Raw genomic sequence first — 19,129 nt, forward strand, 5'->3', positions numbered from 1 at the left:
CCAAACTTTTCAGTCCAAGGGCCGCATTAACTATCAAATTTCAGTTCGGGGGCCAGTTTCTTCCAGGCATGTCTTTGATTTTTCTGCGCAAAGTTCCTCATCATCACCAACAAACGATTTTTCCTTGGACAAAAACATCTCCACGGGCCGGATGAGAGGACTTCGCGGGCCGCAATTCTTCGGGTAGTGGCTAAGAGCGACACCAGTGTTTCTTTCACACTTTTTCCTCCCCGGAGGGGGGGGGGACCTTTTTCTAATCTAAAACGTGTTTAGCGTGTACAGTTTTTTTTCATGCATCTCTTTCCGTAGGGGCGAAGCCCCGCCCAAGATCTTCCTTTAGTTTGTATGATCTACAAATGCGACCAGTGTTTCTTTCAGACTTTTTTTTCTCTCCGATAGGGTTGGGGATTTCTTGAATTTTTTGGGGGGCGGGGTTTGAATTTTCTGGGAATATAATTATATTTCGTTGAATGGGACGGGAGACATGTTTTGGAGTGTGTGTGTGTGTGGGGGGGGGGGGGGGGTTGGTTTTTGTTTAGAAAAAATAGACAGCACTATAAACCTAGTTGTATCCTTCCTCAACGGGCCATTTTTCTCGTGTAATTATGTTTGTCGTAGATTACAAAGGAATCTAAGATAATACGATACTTCCATGGATTCAAAAGTTAGATAATTAAAGTGCTAATGGTCTAAATGCATAGTTTAAAAAATTAATACTGAAAGTGTCGTGAAAGAATTTTCATTTTCCAAACTGATAGTAATAATTGTCGGCATGTTCATTAAAAAATATTTTTAAAGAATATTTTCTTTTACAAATATTCTAATTATGTCTGAAAATTATATATATTTAGTCCTTTAGCACTTACTTCCTTTTGATAAATTAGGAAAACACAATTACTTCCCTTTAAAGGCATTAAATCGGGTGGAAAAGAATTTACTTTTTACAAGCTTTTATTTAACTCACTTCCTCTGTCTGTCGTCAGTCGACAGTCTGTCGTCAGTCTAGATCGAAACGTAGGAGTGAAAATTCGGACAGTTCTACTTGTCCGATACGATTCACAGTTGGCACGTGGGTCAAGACATGAAGACAATGCATAGTGACATTACATTTGACGCGTCATCACTTTCAATAGCTGCGCCATCACGTTCAGTAGGCGCGCAATGGTTTTTAGTCATGTAACTTTATTGTAAATAAAACATGTAAAGTTCTGAATTTTTTTTTCATAAAAAACGTTTTAATAACAAGCTTTTATGTAGTGATGCACTAAAAAGTAGAAAATAAATTATACACTACTATTTAAATTACTATAAAGAAAAGCGTGGGTCACTTTAGTACTTTAGTACCTATTGGATACCTTTACTAATATTTGAGAAGAGACCCACGCTTTTCTTTATAGTAATTTAAATAGTAGTGTATAATTTATTTTCTACTTTTTAGTGCATCATTACATAAAAGCTTTTTATTAAAACGTTTTTTATGAATTTTTTTTATTACTTTGTTTTAGTGTTGGGAAAAAAAAGAATTACATAATTAGCAAGGATTAATCAAGTGCATATGGTAGGTATTTTTAATTTGATTTATTTTATACACTGAACGTACTGTTTACTAAATATTTTTTAAATCAAAGACATTTGACGTAAAAAAATACATCTTTATTCGGTAACGGGAATTCCCGCAGGTTATTATTTGTGTCTTTTTTTGCGCAATTGTTTTGTCTGTCTTTTCTTGCGCACGAAGGGGAATTCATTTTCGTCGGTCCCATCAGAAAGCTCTTTTATACACACCTGCACCAAACTACAAGAAGATATATATATATATATATATATATATATATATATATATATATATATATATATATATATATATATATATATATATATATGTAACTAGTGTAGTTACTAGGGACGATAAGAACGTAATACAGTCTGTCAACTAAAGACTATTGTAAGAACGCATTACAGTCTGACGCAATAGTGCAGGTGGTGGACTGATAAGAACACAAAGCCACGGCGTATTTTGGGAAGCGATACGACAAAGCCGCTGCGCAGTTCATAGTCTGATGCAACGAATGGAAAGTATTGCGTATACGAGGGATATAATATAAGGCTGCGTATCGGAGACGGGGCAGAACCAAGTTGGAGACTGAACGGTGTAGACGTATTGTGTTATGTGAGAATAGGAACGATGGACACGTGCATTCTGTTATGTGAGGACTAGTGAGGACAATGGGGGTCATTTGATTCATTGTATTCTTGTGGAACATTGATGCATTGTTATGTGGAGCATTTCTATTGATTCATGTAATAAAGAGATCAATGTAAACCTGCACTTCCGAGTATCTATATTGTGGTCGATGTTGTGTGCTGGTCAAAGGTAGCACGAGTAAATACACTCGGTAACATTTGGCACTACAAGTAAATAGACTGGGTAACATTTGGCGCTGTCGGCAGTGGAAACATTTGGCGCTGTCGGCAGTGGTAACATTTGGCGTCGTCGGCAGTGGAATTCAACTAGACCAGCCGCTAGGGCACCCATAGTCAACCTAGTTAATAACTGTGTTTCGTGTGTGTGAATTCGGACACTCAGGAACAGGGAAAAGTATTCTTACATGCACGGTAGGAAAGGTCTTTTTTTACTCAAAGAATTAAAATTAGAATGTCTAATCTGGACGAGAAGCAGACCCATATTGTGGTCCTACCCAGAGAGTCCCACATCAACAAATTTTACGGGGACGGTGATCCAACCTTAACTAACAGGTTCAGTGAAGAGGTCAGGGCTGCCTGGGCCTCGAGATACATGTCACCAGAGGAAAGATTAAGATTGTTGATGGGCAGTATAGGAGAGACGGTTAGGGCGGAAGTCAAATGCCACGATAAAGCCCTCCAAACAGATCCAGATAAGGTGCTAGATCTAATTGAGGAGACCTTTGGGGAGAGACGGTCGGGATCGCAACTGCTATCGGGGTTCGTAGGCTTAAAGCAGAGACTGGCGGAGAGTGTGATGGAATATTCACACCGAATGATCAGGGCATTTGACGCGGTAAAGGGCAAAACACCCGACATTGATGTGCGCCTGCTGAGGGACCATTTCGCCGAGGGGCTAGCGACCCCTATCTTAAGGAGAGATTTGAAAGAAGAGGTGTACAAAGACCCACAGTTGACCTTCCTTCAGGTCAGGAACTCAGCGATCCGCAGGTCCGAGTATGAGGACGAATCGAACTGCTCGGTAGACAAAGTCTCTGTGCCGGAACAGAAACAATCACCACCCACAGGGACCGGCACGATGGAAACCATGATGGCTCAACTGTTGGCTCACCTGGATAAGGTTGACCAACGCTTGGAGAGGTTAGAAAGCAGGTCAACAGCAGAGCATCAGGGAAAAAACGGGACAAAACATAGACAAGTTAGACAGCCGCGACCTGCCAAGCCATCACTCCAGTGGACAGCTGACGGTAGACCAATCTGCCTGTCCTGCTCACAACCCGGACACATGGCACGGTACTGTCCGGGGAAACGATCGCTCTCTGTAAGGCAGGGTCAGGCTACAGAGGGGCGAGGTTATGGCCCAAGAAACAAAATGATGGGAGTCTGTCCCGAGATGATGATCACGATCGGGGACATCGCGGTCAATGCAATTGTTGATACAGGCTCCCAGGTGACGACAATTACGGAAAATTTTTACACCAAATGGATAAAAGGAAAAGACCATAGTTTAAGGTCTGACACGTGCATGCGCCTAACGGCAGCTAATGGATTAACCATTCCATACTGTGGCTATTTTCTGGCAGATGTGGTGGTGGCGGGATACAGGTTGAAGCAGGTTGGGGTGTTCGTTACGAAACACAACCTAGAGACAAATGTGTCAAATATACCTTGCCTATTGGGCATGAACATCCTTGGCCAGTTGCCAGAATTTCTTACAAATGTTGTCGGATCACCCACACCAGGTAGGGGATCCAAGTTGGCCAGGTTTGCTAAGACCAGAGGAAGGACATCAATCCCGGCAAACACGGTCAAGGCAATCACACTACAAATTGGGGATAGAAGCGTGAATGGTGATGTGATGATAGAACCATGTGGCGCCGCACTGAGGGCAGGCGTCATGTTACTGCGGACATACACATCAGCGGAAAATGGACTGGTCCTAGGGTTAGTGGCAAATGTATTGGATGAGGAAATTTTTATACCGCCTAACACTCTGGTAGGAGTACCACAGAACGTCGAGGTAAAAAAGTCGGCACAGTGCATCGAACTGATCAATACCAGCAGTAATGAAGTAACAATTAGGTCGGTCAATGTGACGGCCGAGATGAAGAAAGAGGATGGCCGATCATATACATTCCCGGAAACTGAGGACCCAAAATTAAATGAATTGCTGAATGAGTACAGGGATATATTTGCCTCGTACGAGGGTGATTTGGGTTACACGGAAGTAATAAAACACCAGATACCCTTACTGCAAGACAAGCCTGTGGCGCAACCTTATCGAAGATTACCACCAAGTCACTACTCTGCGGTGAAAGCACACCTGAACGATCTACTAAAAAAGGGAATTATTACAACCAGCACAAGCCCGTATGCGGCACCGATAGTAGTTGTAAAAAAGAAGTCAGGGGAGATAAGACTGTGTTGTGATTACCGTAAATTGAACAGCATCACAAGAAGGGATGCATTCCCCTTGCCTCGTATTGATGAATGTCTTGATGCGCTGGGAGGAGCAAGATTTTTTTCTACCTTAGATTTGGCTAGTAGCTACCACCAAGTGGCCATGCACCCCAACGATCAACATAAGACTGCATTTATTTCTCCACTAGGACTGTACGAGTGGACCCGTATGCCGTTTGGTCTAACTAATGCGCCTGCTACATTCCAGCGAGTAATGCAAAGTGCTATGAGTGACTTCCTATTTCAAATAATGTTGGTGTACTTGGATGATATACTAGTTTACTCAAAAACTTGGGAGGACCATCTAGAAAGATTAGAACAAGTTTTTCTCCGTCTTAGAGAGATAGGAGTAAAGCTGAACCCAGACAAATGCGGCTTCGGTTTGAAATCGGTACATTTTTTGGGCTATTTGATTTCGCCTGATGGCATCGCCACTGACCCAGATAAAATTGCAGCTGTTAAAGAATGGAAACAGCCAACAACCACAGTAGAGGTCAGATCATTCTTGGGCTTTGCTTCCTATTATAGAAAATTTGTACCTGGTTTTGCAAAAATTGCCGCACCGTTGCATGACTTAGTAAACAAAATGACAAAGAAACACAGTAAGGAGAAAAAGAAAGGTAAAACACAACTGATAGGTGAATTATGGACTGAGGAATGCCTGAACTCGTTTAAGCTACTGAAAAAGGCTTTGACAGAGGCGCCGATATTGGGATACGCAGAATTTGACAAACCATTTCGGCTAGAAATTGACGCCAGCTCTAAAGGTCTGGGAGCTGTACTATCACAACAACAGGAGCAAGGTTTCAGGGTTATTGCGTATGCCAGTCGGGCTCTGAAGGAATCAGAGAAGAACATGACAAATTAAAGCGCCATGAAACTAGAACTTTTGACATTGAAATGGGCTGTGACTGAAAAATTCAGGGACTATCTATTAGGTGCTAAATGTGTGGTATACACTGACAATAACCCCTTGAGTCACCTACAGACAGCAAAGTTGGGATCCATCGAACAGCGATGGGCAGCAGAATTGGCACTCTTTGACCTGGAGATAAAATATCGCCCAGGGCATTCCAATGGTAATGCTGACGCTTTATCAAGGAATCCTTACGAGAGACCGGGCGATGAGGAAGAAACGCTGACAGGAATATGTGAGGTCAGAGCGTCAACAGATATCCCTCACGGGGTGCAAGTGATGCAAAACGGGCAGACCGGGGTGGAGCACATATCCACAGAGCCCCGACATATGGACATCAGTGATTTTAATTGCCTTAATCATAAAGAGATAAGAGATGCCCAGAGAACGGATAGTGGGTTACAGCCGCTGTTGAAATACGTCCAGGAACAAAAATTCCCAAGAAGAAGGGAAAGAGAACAGTTTGGTCGGGAAACAAAGAAACTACTGAGTCAGTGGGACCGTCTCAGTATAAAGGATGGTGTTCTCATGCGGAGAATTCATGACCAAATAGACGGGACAATACACCAGGTGGTGGTGCCTGGACAGTTACGAGAAGAAGTGCTAAAGTTGGCACATGACAGGGCGGGACACCAGGGTCAGGACAGGACGCACAAAATATTACGACGGCGGTGCTACTGGCCCAATATGGAGATGGAGGTCAAACGCCATTGTGAGGCTTGTGTGAGGTGTCAGCATGCGAAAATGCCAGTTGTCAAAATGAGACAGCCATCAGGAAACTTACTGGCGACAAAACCCCTAGACATTGTGGCTATGGACTTTACGTCGTTGGAGCAATCATCGGATGGGACGGAATATGTGTTGGTGATGACTGACGTATTCACCAAATGGACTGTGGCGGTGCCCACACGAGATCAGACGGCTAAAACAGTGGCAAAGGTCTTAATAGAACATTGGTTCATCAAATATGGCATACCAAGACAATTACACTCTGACCAAGGAAGGGCCTTTGAGTCAGAAGTAATTAACCAACTGTGCAGCCACTACGGGATCAACAAATCTAGAACAACCACATATAATCCTAAAGGAAACGGACAGTGCGAGCGGTTCAACCGCAGCATGCATGATTTACTGCGTACTCTAGAACCGGAACAGAAAAAACGTTGGCCTGATTTTCTCCCAGAGTTGGTATACCTATACAACTGCACCCCCCATGCCACAACCGGCTTTTCGCCACACATGTTACTGTTCGGACGGGAGGCTCGACTCCCTCTTGACTTGTTCCTAGGAAAAAAGGAAAGCATGACTGGCTCATACACCGCACTGGAATATGTGAATGAACATATGAGACGAATAAGAGAAATGTACAGGGTGGTACAAGGAAGACTAGAACATGAAGCACGGCGAAGAGAACCGCCGGTACAGACAAAAGACCCGCCACTCCAACTAAACGACAAAGTATTACTGCGTAGCCACCCATTAGGCAGAAACAAAATCCACGATCTCTGGGGACAGGAGATATGGCAAGTCGTGGAGATGCCTAAAGTAGCAGGTGGCCCCATTAAAATAAGACCCACCAATCACACCAAACCGGATCGGTGGGCGAATATTACTCAATTAAAGAAGTATTGGCATAGTCAAGAAGAGCATTTACACACAAAGAAACCTAAGACAATTAGGAAACCGGAAACTACAACGGAAATTCACATACCCATCCCGGAACCATGTCACCATCAACAGCACAACCGCGATACACAAGTGAAGAATAACTGCAACAATGAGGATCCCGGTCCTCCCAGAAGCAGAGAGACAGTAGAACATCAGATAAGTGGTCCGCGGAGAAGTTTGAGGAACAGAAAGAATACGAAATTTTTCGTCAGCAACCATCAATTCTTTCATGGTCGCGCTGGGATGAGAACAGACTGTTCAAAAGCTATAAAACTGAACTGGTGATGACACCAAACGAAAAAAGGCGGAGGTGGATGTGAATTCTAGAACTGCTTTGTGTCTGAGGAATATGAGGTAGACACATTTGATATGTTGAAATAGGGATAACTGTCAATCTTATACGAATGTGACGACATTGACAGTGAGTGGAACAGTAAAAAATTTTTTTACGGTGTTGCGTTTGACATTGAAGGAGTGCACCTGCCAAGCGTTGTTTGTGGTTGAAAACACACAAAAAAAAGGCGGGGGTGGATGTAACTAGTGTAGTTACTAGGGACGATAAGAACGTAATACAGTCTGTCAACTAAAGACTATTGTAAGAACGCATTACAGTCTGACGCAATAGTGCAGGTGGTGGACTGATAAGAACACAAAGCCACGGCGTATTTTGGGAAGCGATACGACAAAGCCGCTGCGCAGTTCATAGTCTGATGCAACGAATGGAAAGTATTGCGTATACGAGGGATATAATATAAGGCTGCGTATTGGAGACGGGGCAGAACCAAGTTGGAGACTGAACGGTGTAGACGTATTGTGTTATGTGAGAATAGGAACGATGGACACGTGCATTCTGTTATGTGAGGACTAGTGAGGACAGTGGGGGTCAGTTGATTCATTGTATTCTTGTGGAACATTGATGCATTGTTATGTGGAGCATTTCTGTTGATTCATGTAATAAAGAGATCAATGTAAACCTGCACTTCCGAGTATCTATATTGTGGTCGATGTTGTGTGCTGGTCAAAGGTAGCACGAGTAAATACACTCGGTAACATTTGGCACTACAAGTAAATAGACTGGGTAACATTTGGCGCTGTCGGCAGTGGAAACATTTGGCGCTGTCGGCAGTGGTAACATATATATATATATATATATATATATATATATATATATATATATATATATATATATATATATATATATATATATGGTGTTAGAAAAAAATAATTACATAATTAGCGGGGATTGATCAAATGCAATGTTGTTGGTATTTTCAATACTGCCTTTTATTTATTCCATGCACTGAACGTACTGTTTTCTTTTTATTATTTTTAATCAAAGACATTTTTATTCGGGAACGGGAATTCCCGCAGGTTATTTTTTGTGTCTTCTTTTTTTTTTTTTGGGAATTTGTTTTTGTCTGTTTTTTTTTTTTTTTTTTTTGCTGACGAAGGTGAATTTTTTTTACCTTACCATAGTGCGTACCTTTTATTAACCAGACGTTTTAATAGTACATTTATCAGTGTACTGTTTTACTACGTTCTCGATTGTAAAGGCAAGATCGAAGAAAAAATTTCTTTTAAGAGCTATGTTTATGTTTTAAAGCTTTAAAGTTTCCATCAGATGAACACAAATATTTAAAAAAAAAATCAATAACAGTTTAGAAGAAAGCTCCTAAATATCCCCTATGTTTACCTTTATCTATAGTCTTTAACTGAGCCGAATCCGGGCGTCCTTCGGTGCCCTGACATAGTGTTTTTTTTTTTGGCGTCCTGGGCCTTCCCGTGTTCGCTTTGGCGCCTACGTTCGTTTAAGTTAGCGCATTAGACTAAGAATAAGTTGGGGTATTATAGTCCTTTACTATGTTGAATCAGGCGATTCCGCCGGGGCCTCAGTATGGTGCGATTTGGCGGCCCTGGCTAGAATATGAGCACTTTCCGTTTACTTGCGTTTGTGTTTTCTTTGTATTTGGGTTTGCGTTTGTGGTTGGGTTTGTGTTTGCATTTGGGTTTGGGTTTGTTTTCGTTTCCTTTTTTGTTTGCGTTTGTGTTTTCTTTATGGTTTGCGTTTGTTTTTGTGTTTTCGTTTGTGTTTGTATCTCTGTTTTTGTTATGTTTGCGCTTTTTTGTGTTTTGGTTGGTTATACTAAACACACAAGTCATGGTCTTTTGCAGATAGTTTTTCAGAGATGCCAGTGCAGGGCCTGGCTAGTATATATATATATATATATATATATATATATATATATATATATATATATATATATATATATATATATATTACGATAATGGATTTTCGACACTTCTCCAATCAAAAACAAAATAAAGAAGTAAATTAAATGTTGATAATGACATGAGGTTGGCGTTAACAAAAACTTAACCGTGAATGTTTAGTTAATAGCACGCACTTTTACTCATCGTATTAAATCAGTTATCTAGAATAATTCATATTGAAAGTCTACTAAAAATCTTATTTTAGTGCTGATTAATTTCCTTATTAATTTCGACTTTTTAATTCTATGGGGGCGCGGGTCACTTACTTTTTTAAAAAGGGGCTCGCCAATGGAAAAAAGATTGGGAACGACTGTGCTTAGAAAGTTGGTAACTCTCTCTATATGGGATTAGAAGTTTATAAAATTTAAACTTTAAAAATACATATCATTACCTGTATAGGATTTGGTCCTTTTGCAGCGAAATCAACTTTATTTGTAGGGGACTGAGGATTTTGACGATATGTTGGTTGGTCCAATAATCCAGCAAATTCATTGGTATTAGCTAAAAAATGCAAACATATGTCAGTAAGACAATAGTTAGACATTAATGTAAAATCAACCATATAGTCACTCTAAAGAGGGATGATTTCCACTAGATATATATCCACCTGTATTTTAAAAATTAAAAATACTTATAGTGGCCCTTTTGGGCAACTTTATTTGTATTCATAATATAACTTACTACAAAAATAACGTGAATTTTCGAGCTAGAAAAAGTAATACAGGTTTTTAGTATTAGTTTGTGGCAGAGGCGTAGCGACCCTTCCCGGCGCCCGAGGACAAACTTTCAATTTGGCGCTTCCCCCCCCCCCCCCCCCATATATTTTTTTTATATTTATAATGCAAAACTGTAGCTAGAATGAGCTTTTAATTTTTTTTCAACCCATTTTTGCGCCCCTAGGGTCGGCGCCTGGGGACATATGTACTCCCACCCCCTCCCTCGCTATGCCTCTGGTTTGTGGTAATATAAACCACTAGCTGTAGTATGTTAGGCTGAATTCTTACACATTCAGCTCAAAGTTTGTTTACCCAAAACATTACGTCTGTTCAAACCTACTTACCGCTAGTTGTTACGTTCTGCGTTCGTTTCAAATCAACAACAACGCTTCGTGTCTAACTTCACCACTTTTATTCTTTTCAATGCACTCAAGCGTACCAGAACAGCCCTCGTCCTAACCGCTACTAACCCGCTGACCGACCCCACACAATCGTTCACTCGCCCTTTTATACCCGCATTCGACCTTGGGATTACAATACATAAACATACAAGGGTAACTACACAGAAAGGTGAACTCCACTCACACACGCACTCTCCCCTGTTCTAGACTATTCTAACCTATTCTAATCTAACCTACAACTGACCCGTAACACTAGTGGATCCTAAATGATTATATTCAATATTTCTAGTGATTTTATTTTATTTTGAAAGCGTGCAGGGTAATGAAATCAGTGTTCCTTACATTGTCCAAACGCTTGCTGTGCTGGTTGTTGTGGGATCTGTTGTGGTGGCGGTTGATATTGTGGATTAAATATAGTTGGCTTTAGTCCATTAACGTCAAACTGTGATGAAAATGGGTCTAAATTTTCCGTAGCTGGTGGAGACTGACCAAAGGTACCTGTAATATGTATTATTTTTCCGTAAGTAATAACAACATTATATGCTCTCAATACAAACTACATATTTTCCGATCTGAACATAATTAATAATCATATTCAGTGTTCACACAGCCCCCCCCCCCCCAAAGAAAATAAAATTTAATTAGAAAATATTACTTTTCCAACGATTATTATATAAAAGCTGGTTATTAAAATGTTTTTTTGTGCACATTTTTTCAGTGCTTTGAATTTTTACATTCTCGTATACAGAGGAAGTATTGTAATCGTGCACAAAATTCACATGAAATTGTGAGTTTTCACAGTTTTACACCTCAGTACTTCATCATTTGCGGAGTACAGGGGGCTTATTTTAATCGGGCAAAAATTATAAATCCATATTTATCAAAATTTCTGCGTTTTATGCAATTCTCTCTCTCTCTCTCTCTCTCTCTCTCTCTCTCTCTTTCTCTGTGTGTTTGTGTGTGTGCACGTGTGTGGGTGTGTGCGTGTGTGTGTGTATGTCTGTGAAAACGTGAATTTGAGTACCGTTACAGCTAGGTTGATGAAATTTCATATATAAGTATTATATCAAAATCGTAGATCCTTATCAACGTTTGAGCGATTTCCGATAACCGGAAGTGGAATTTTTTCTACTTTCAATTTTTCAAAAGCCTATAACTTGAGTACTATTTCAGATAAATAAATGAAATTTCACATGTAAGTAAAAGTTCTAATTCTCTGCCTTCTATGAAAATTTTGAGTAATTTCCGTCGACTGGACGTAGTAATTTACGCTATTTCCGGTTTCTCAGAAAAACGCATGTAAATTTATAAAGTACTAATAATATCCCGCACTATTATGCACATTATATTTGGCGTTCACTTGGTGAGCTATTCTTTTTTTTACGAGATTCTATTTTTAAAAGTTTAAGTAATTAAAAATGGATTTAAAATATTGTCTATGTCCCGAGTTGCCATTCCCCGTAGTGTTATATTAGAATATTCGAGAAAGTTTAGGGGAGATCACTCCCGGTTTATTTTTTGCACGGTTACAAGACTTTCTCTATATTTCATATATACGAGAAGTAAAAATTAGTCATCCAATTACGTCAAATTTAATAACATATCGTTGCCTTCAAATCTTGACCCACGGGCCAACTTTAAACGAATCTGTCAGAAGTGCCCGAAACTTCGCTCGCACGTTTCGATCTATGACGACAGACTGACCGCAGAGGAAGCAAGTAAAATAAAAGCTTGTAATACATTTTTTTTTGCATAAAAACGTTTTAATAACAAGCTTTTATGTAATAATGCACTAACAAGGGGTCGTCCATAAATGACGTCACACTCGTAGGGGGAGGGGGTCCGTAATTTTGTGACGGTGTGTGATGAGGAGAAGGGGGGGGGGGGGTTCAGATGGTGCGACGTCACACTTTTGTATTATAAAAAAGCAATGTTAGAAAACGAATATTAGACGTTATTTCGCGTTTTAGAAAACTGTTTTAATAAATTGTAATAGAAATTGATTAAAATACTCTATTTTGACAGAGTTCAGACAAGATTTTGGAAAAATATCGATGTTTAAAAAAAACTCCAACTGCAGTTTTGAGGGGGGGGGGGGGGGTTGTAGGCTGAGGTGTGACGTCATTTTAGGGGGGGGGGGGTCTGGCTTTTTGTGACGATGTGTAACGGAGGGGAGGGGGGAGGTAAAAATCGTCCAAAAAAGCGTGACCTCATTTATGGATGACCCCCAGGGAGAAAATAAATTATTTTTTAAAAATATATTATGATACTCTACTATTTAAGTGACTATACAGAAGAGCATGGGTCACTATGATGTATATAGAAATACTTTTATTAATGTTCAGGAAGCGACCAGGGGCGGAACTACAGTGCCGCCAGACCCCGCAATGCGGGGGGGGGGGGGGGGGCAAGCCTTTTAGGGGCCCACAGCCGACTATAATCAATTTTTTAATAGTTTAAAAAAAAAGTAATTTTCTTGCATTTTTGACTTGATGGTTGTTTTGTAAAAAGAATACTGTAGCTGCGGTTGGATTACCTTTATTCTATAGACACTACTCCGAGTCCTTTTTCTCCTACAATCAAACACACGCTGTTGCCGGCAAAATTCTTTTGAAATAAATTTAAGTCCATCGCGCTTGAGGCCGCTAGATATTAAGACGACTTTTGCTTCTTTATAGCATCGATTAGGGGCCCACAATCCATTGTGATTTTATAAGGAAAAATGTTCGTTTGTTGTATTGGTAGAACTACTATTCTGTACTATTTCGGTTTTATGTACGTTTACTTCTTTTTGTTTTACAAATACGATAGTAAACGTGTATAATTTGAATTCTCTCTCTTGAGTGTTTCGCAATAGGCTTTAGGAAAAGCGGTGAAAATTGGGAAGTTTTTGAGTACTCAGAGATCTAACGTTTGTTTAAAATGTGTAGTTGAGCGCCCAGAGATCCCCAGCGGCTATCTAAGCACCAGGGATCCACTTATTGGGTGTCCTGCACAAGGGGGGGGGGGATAGTTGTACTACTTGAATCATCAGTCTCGCTGCATTAGGTGCCTCCGCCGGTGGCCATGTCCTAAGAGCCCCGTGACGCCTCTAACACCAAGGCCGTCGCCGAGGGGTGTTTCTTTCACCATCAGCGTAAACCGGGGCGCGATTCGTATGTATATATATATATATATATATATATATATATATATATATATATATATATATATATATATATATATATATATATATATATATATATATATATGTATATATATATATATATATATATATATATATATATATATATATATATATATATATATATATGGGGCCCAAAATTATTTTTTGCAGGGTGGCCCATTTTATCTAGTTCCGCCACTGGAAGCGACCCACGCTTTTCTTTATAGATCCAGTCCTAGTTAAATACCGGTTTCCGCTACTTTTTTCTGTTTAAGTTTGAATTCAGGTTCAATTGACATTTTGAGGTAAAAGTTACGTTTCAGGCTGAAGTTTCGGTTTAATATCCCGGATAAAGTTGTGTTTCCAAATAGTTTCCGGTTAAATTCTGATTTCCGGTTTAGGTTCAGAGGTTTAGGTTTAGATATAGATTTCAGTTAATGTGTAGATATTAGTTTTAGTTTACAGAAAGAAAAAAAAATTCTCGTTTCTGAATTTCCGTATCCAGATCAGTTTACAGATTAGGTTAAATTTCAAGATATAGTTAAATTTTAGGATCCTCTTTAAATTCCGGTTCTGGATAAAGTTTACGATTCTATTTCCATGTCGGATTAATTTCCGTTTCCGATTAAATTTTGTTTTCTGTTAGATTCTGTTCTGTTTATACTTCCCATTCCGGTTCAGGTGTTATCGCTTAGATTTAGGCTTAGATTCAGGTGACAGTTTAAGTTATGGTTCTAATAAAGTTCCGTTTCCGTTTAAAGTTCCGGTTCCAGTTCTGGTAAAATTTCCGACTCCTGCTAAATATCCTTTTCCAGATAAAATTCCGTTTCTGTATAAAATTTTCTGTCTGGCAATATTTTGGTTCAGAATAAAGTTTCTGTTCCAGTTTTATTTCCAGTTCCTGTTCAATTTCCTTATCCGGATCCGATTAAATATCCTTTAGGTTTTGGAACGGGTAAAGTCAGTGTTCTTTTCTTCTTTTTTTTTTGTGACGGTACGCACCGGTACGGCGTACCGGCACCTTTTTAAATTTGGTGGGGGGAAAATTACAAGTTTCTTTACATTTTTTTTTTACTTTTTTAGCGTTAATTATTAAGTTATTATTTCATTAATTTGATAATTGTTAATTCAATATCTTTGCAGTTGTGATTTAGCTTGCATCGAGGTGCGATCTAGTAGTTAAAAGTTAGGCAATCCATCACAGAGTACCGGCACCAATTTATTTTTACAAAAAGAAAGCACTGGATAAAGTTATGGCTATAGTTTTTGTTTCTTTTCAGTTTTATAACCTTTCCGGTCGCATTTTCGTTTCCGTTAGTTTCCGGTTTAAATTCGAATTCCGATGAAACGTCGGGTTATATTTTCAGTTCCGATTTTCCTTACACTTCAGTCAAAGTTTAATTTCCGATTATTTTTTTTCTGTTTAGTAAAAAAGATATCAATTTTACCCTAAAGTCCGTTGTATTTCTCTCTCAAGAGGTCAATTTTCATGTCTATATAGAGAAATCTAACAGATGCACTATTCTGTTACGCTCTAGAGAAAACATAAGGAACAAAAAATTATCGCAGACAAACATAATGAGGTCACGTGAAACGAATTAGGGTTAGGGTTTCGATTCGCGTCAACCTTCGGGCTAAGGTTCGTGATGCAGCTCTAATACTGTTGAAAGTTCAGATTTCAGCTGCGGTTAAAGTTTCTGTTTCCGGTTATTTTTAGTGCTCCTATAAATGTTCGGGTCCTGTTTCGGGTTTGGCTCCGATTAAAGTTCCGATCCCATATAAATTGCCGCTTCCAGGTAAATTTCCGTTTTCTGTCACATTTTAGTTTCGGTTAAATTTTCAGTTCGAAGGTAGGTTCAGATTTAGGTTTAGGTTGAGATGGAGGGGAAAAGTTATAAATGTAGATTAAGTACGGGTTCCATTTAAAGCTCCACTTCGTGTAAAAGTTTCAACTCCGGTTCACGTTTATATTCTGGTTCTAGTTGTGATTTTCTTTCCATTTCAAGTTGAGGTTCCAGGTCCTGTTCCGTTTAAAGATTCGGTTCAGTTTCAATTTCCTTTTTATTTTAGTTTCTAATTCCGGTTACATTGCCGTTTTCTGTTACTTTTCTGTTCTGGTTAAAGTTCCTGTTCCAGTTCAGCATCCAGTTTAAGTCCCGATTTCATTTAAAATTTCTGTTTCCAGATATGCTTCTGCTGCCACATAGATTTCTTCTCCCACTTATATTTCGTTTCCGTTTGAATTTCGATTTCTGTTGTATGTTCGGTTCAAGATCTTAGGTTTACGTTTAGGTTTAGATACAGATTTATTTTTAGTTTTTTCTTTAGATAAAAATTGGAACACTATTAGCCTGGCACCCGTTGTATCTCCCTCCTCAACGGACTAAACGCCTAGTCTCTATATAGTAATTTCACTACTCTGGATGTGTAATTATTTTGTCTAATTTTCCGGGGGGGGGGGGGGGGGGGGGAATGGACACTGGTAAAAGTATTTTTCTATATAAATTCCATTTCGTGGGGGTGGGGGGGGGGGTGCGTTAGAGATGCATGGAAGAAACTCTGTAGATGAATCCATGATGAAGCCGCGCATTTCTGAAAAGGTGTCTGAAAGGCGACAGCAATATTACCTGGCTGGTTAGCGTACTGCTGCTGTTGTGCTGGTTGCTGCTGTTGTGCTGGTTGCTGCTGCTGTTGTGGCTGCTGCTGCTGCATTGGTTGTTGCTGCAATGGTTGTTGCTGCATTGGTTGTTGCTGCAATGGTTGCTGCTGCATTGGTTGTTGTTGAGCTGGTGGTTGATAATAATTTGCATATGCCGATGATGGTTGTTGCTGATATGGATTCTGCTGATGTGGAGTTTCTTGTACATATTGTCCACTGTTGTAACTCTGATGCGAGGCTAGCAATAAAGAATGATAATATTTTTATTTTAACTAACAATATAATTTTATCAGCTCATGTAATAGTATTTTGTATGAATATATATGTATACTTATTAAAAAGTTTTTATGGTCAGAGTATATTTATTTTGCTTTTAAATTTAAAAGTTAATTTTGTTCGTTGTAGTTAATTATTATAAATCTTCTTGAATAAAATTGTGCAATTTAAAAAAAAAGTATAGTTTAAATTTAGATTGATAGTAATAACTATTATGATTTGCTCTGTTTGTTTTAATTTAATTTATAGTCATTTAAGTCGTTTAGAAACAAAAAGCTAATGATTATTTTGATTTATTAAAATGTTAAGGTTAATATAAAAAAAAAGTTTTATTCATAGGAAATGCACACAAACTTAGTAGATTGTTTTAAATGTTATTTTTTTAAAAGGTTGAAAGCATGAGTTATTTTGAATTAATGTGTTAACACTGTTATTCATTACATTTCTTGAGTGTAAATTAAACAAATGTAAAAACAAAGTTGTTAGAATTAATATTCTTAACTACAATTAATCTTTACGCGTAAAATACAAATCAATGAATAAAATTTAAAAATTAATTGAAAGAAAATGTTAAGCCCATATTTGTTAACAAGAATCAGTACTTTTAGTTCAAAACAGATGTTACAAACCTTAAAATTAATAAAGTTTATAAAGGGAAGATATTATGTTTAGTTGTTGAATAGTTCAATCAATATTCTATAAATAGCTTAGCATGCTGTCTCTCAGCTCTGTCTCATCTTGCTCTCTCCCCCCCCCCTCTCTCTCAGAGGCATACGCACGGTGAAACAGGGGGATCGGCAGCTCCCACTTGAATAATTTTTTAGGATAGTGGCGCCATTTCGGAAACAGAACAACAAAAAATATATTCACCTTATAGAAGCTAGAAACTGTTAACAGCTTTATGCTATATAAATGTTCAAGTTTTATAACTCCCCCATAAATACTTTTCGGTGCCTAGTTGAGCGCCAAGCATTTCGAGGAGCGTTTTTGTCACACATGCCAGTGGGAAAAACAACCATATCGGAAGGGGGGGGGGGGACGACAACATAAATTCTAATTAAAAACACATTGAATTATTTCAATTACAAAACAACTTTTTATTTGCACCTTGATAGTTGCTTTGTAAAAGAGAAATAGACATGCTAGTATGCTACATCGGTGATTGTTCTACAGTCGCTAACCCAAGCTGTTGCATAGAAGGAAAAAAAATACTACGTGAACTGCAGTGGGAGAACATGAGCAAACACTCAAATAACCTACATGAATCATTGCGCTTCTTTGAATAAAGCAACTATAAATAGTTGAATTGTGGGCGAAAATAATACACACTTAAATAGCCAAACTACGGAGGTCTTTATAAACGCGAGGTAGAACAGACCACGCCGACCGCCTAGGTGGTTCAAATTAGTCAACGATTATAGAGTCTAGTAGCCAACCGTGTCCCTAGTTTATGGCAGCAGACGTAGTTAGTGTATGCAAACCCTGGTGGTAAGATAGCCGCTGGGCGCCAAACATCATCCAACTGCCGAAGATCCACCCCTCCCAAATGTTTGTATCGCAGAAACCTCTACTGAAGTATTCCCAACAACTTCAAAAAGCTCTGTGGTGATCGAATGAAAGGTATATATATATATATATATATATATATATATATATATATATATATATATATATATATATATATATATATATATATATATATATATTAGTTTGTCGGTCACTCTTCGGTACAACCAGTTTGTGTTCGTCATAGCGTAAAACGGGTTTATTTGTTTTTCTACAGATCTTTCACCACTGTAGTTGAACTGAGATACACAATACAATACATTACGCGGAGCATAATGAACACAAACATTATCCTATTACTCAGATTCCTTTGCAAACGAAAATATTACATAATTTGCTCATTGTTAAAACGTATTAAATTGTTCAATGCAAAATTATATTCTTTCTTAGACTTGTGAAACAAAAGTATAAATATTAACAATATTAGGGTAAAAAACTATATATATATATATATATATATATATATATATATATATATATATATATATTAGGCATACTTGGGTGAGCACGGGGCGCCAAATTGGTCCCTGCCGGGAGACACGCCTGATTCGATATAGTCACGTTTATTGTTTCCCATCATGTCTTTAGTCCCTTTAGTGTTTAACCTTTTTTTACAAAACGAACGTAGGCTCAAAAGTGTTCAAAGGGGCGCTTCGGGTCACGCAATCGACGGGGCGCTGGCGGCTGCGCCTGTTGCATTTTGACAGCGATGCAGGGCGCCGAATTAACGGATACCACTTGCTAAAGTAGCCACTCTTGAACTCTAGGCGCCAAACCATATATTGACAAAAATCGCATCCTTACAGGCGCCGCCCATAAACAATT

At 38.8% G+C, this 19,129-nt stretch overlaps 1 protein-coding gene across 2 annotated transcripts in view; it reads right to left on the bottom strand.

Moving 5' to 3' along the window:
* LOC131942312 (uncharacterized) overlaps positions 1–19,129 on the bottom strand; it is a gene marked incomplete at its 5' end in the record, with an annotated part of 37,305 nt that overhangs the window by 7,657 nt on the left and 10,519 nt on the right. For both annotated transcript variants that reach the window (XM_059302115.1, XM_059302116.1), the window contains 3 exon segments: positions 9,912–10,021; positions 10,980–11,135; positions 16,431–16,700. In XM_059302115.1, coding sequence (XP_059158098.1) covers positions 9,912–10,021; positions 10,980–11,135; positions 16,431–16,700 — 536 coding nt within the window.

This window comes from Physella acuta, unplaced genomic scaffold, assembly GCF_028476545.2.
Source record: "Physella acuta isolate Inbredline_101_S28 unplaced genomic scaffold, ASM2847654v3 ptg000399l, whole genome shotgun sequence".
NCBI classification, from domain to species: Eukaryota; Metazoa; Mollusca; class Gastropoda; family Physidae; genus Physella; species Physella acuta.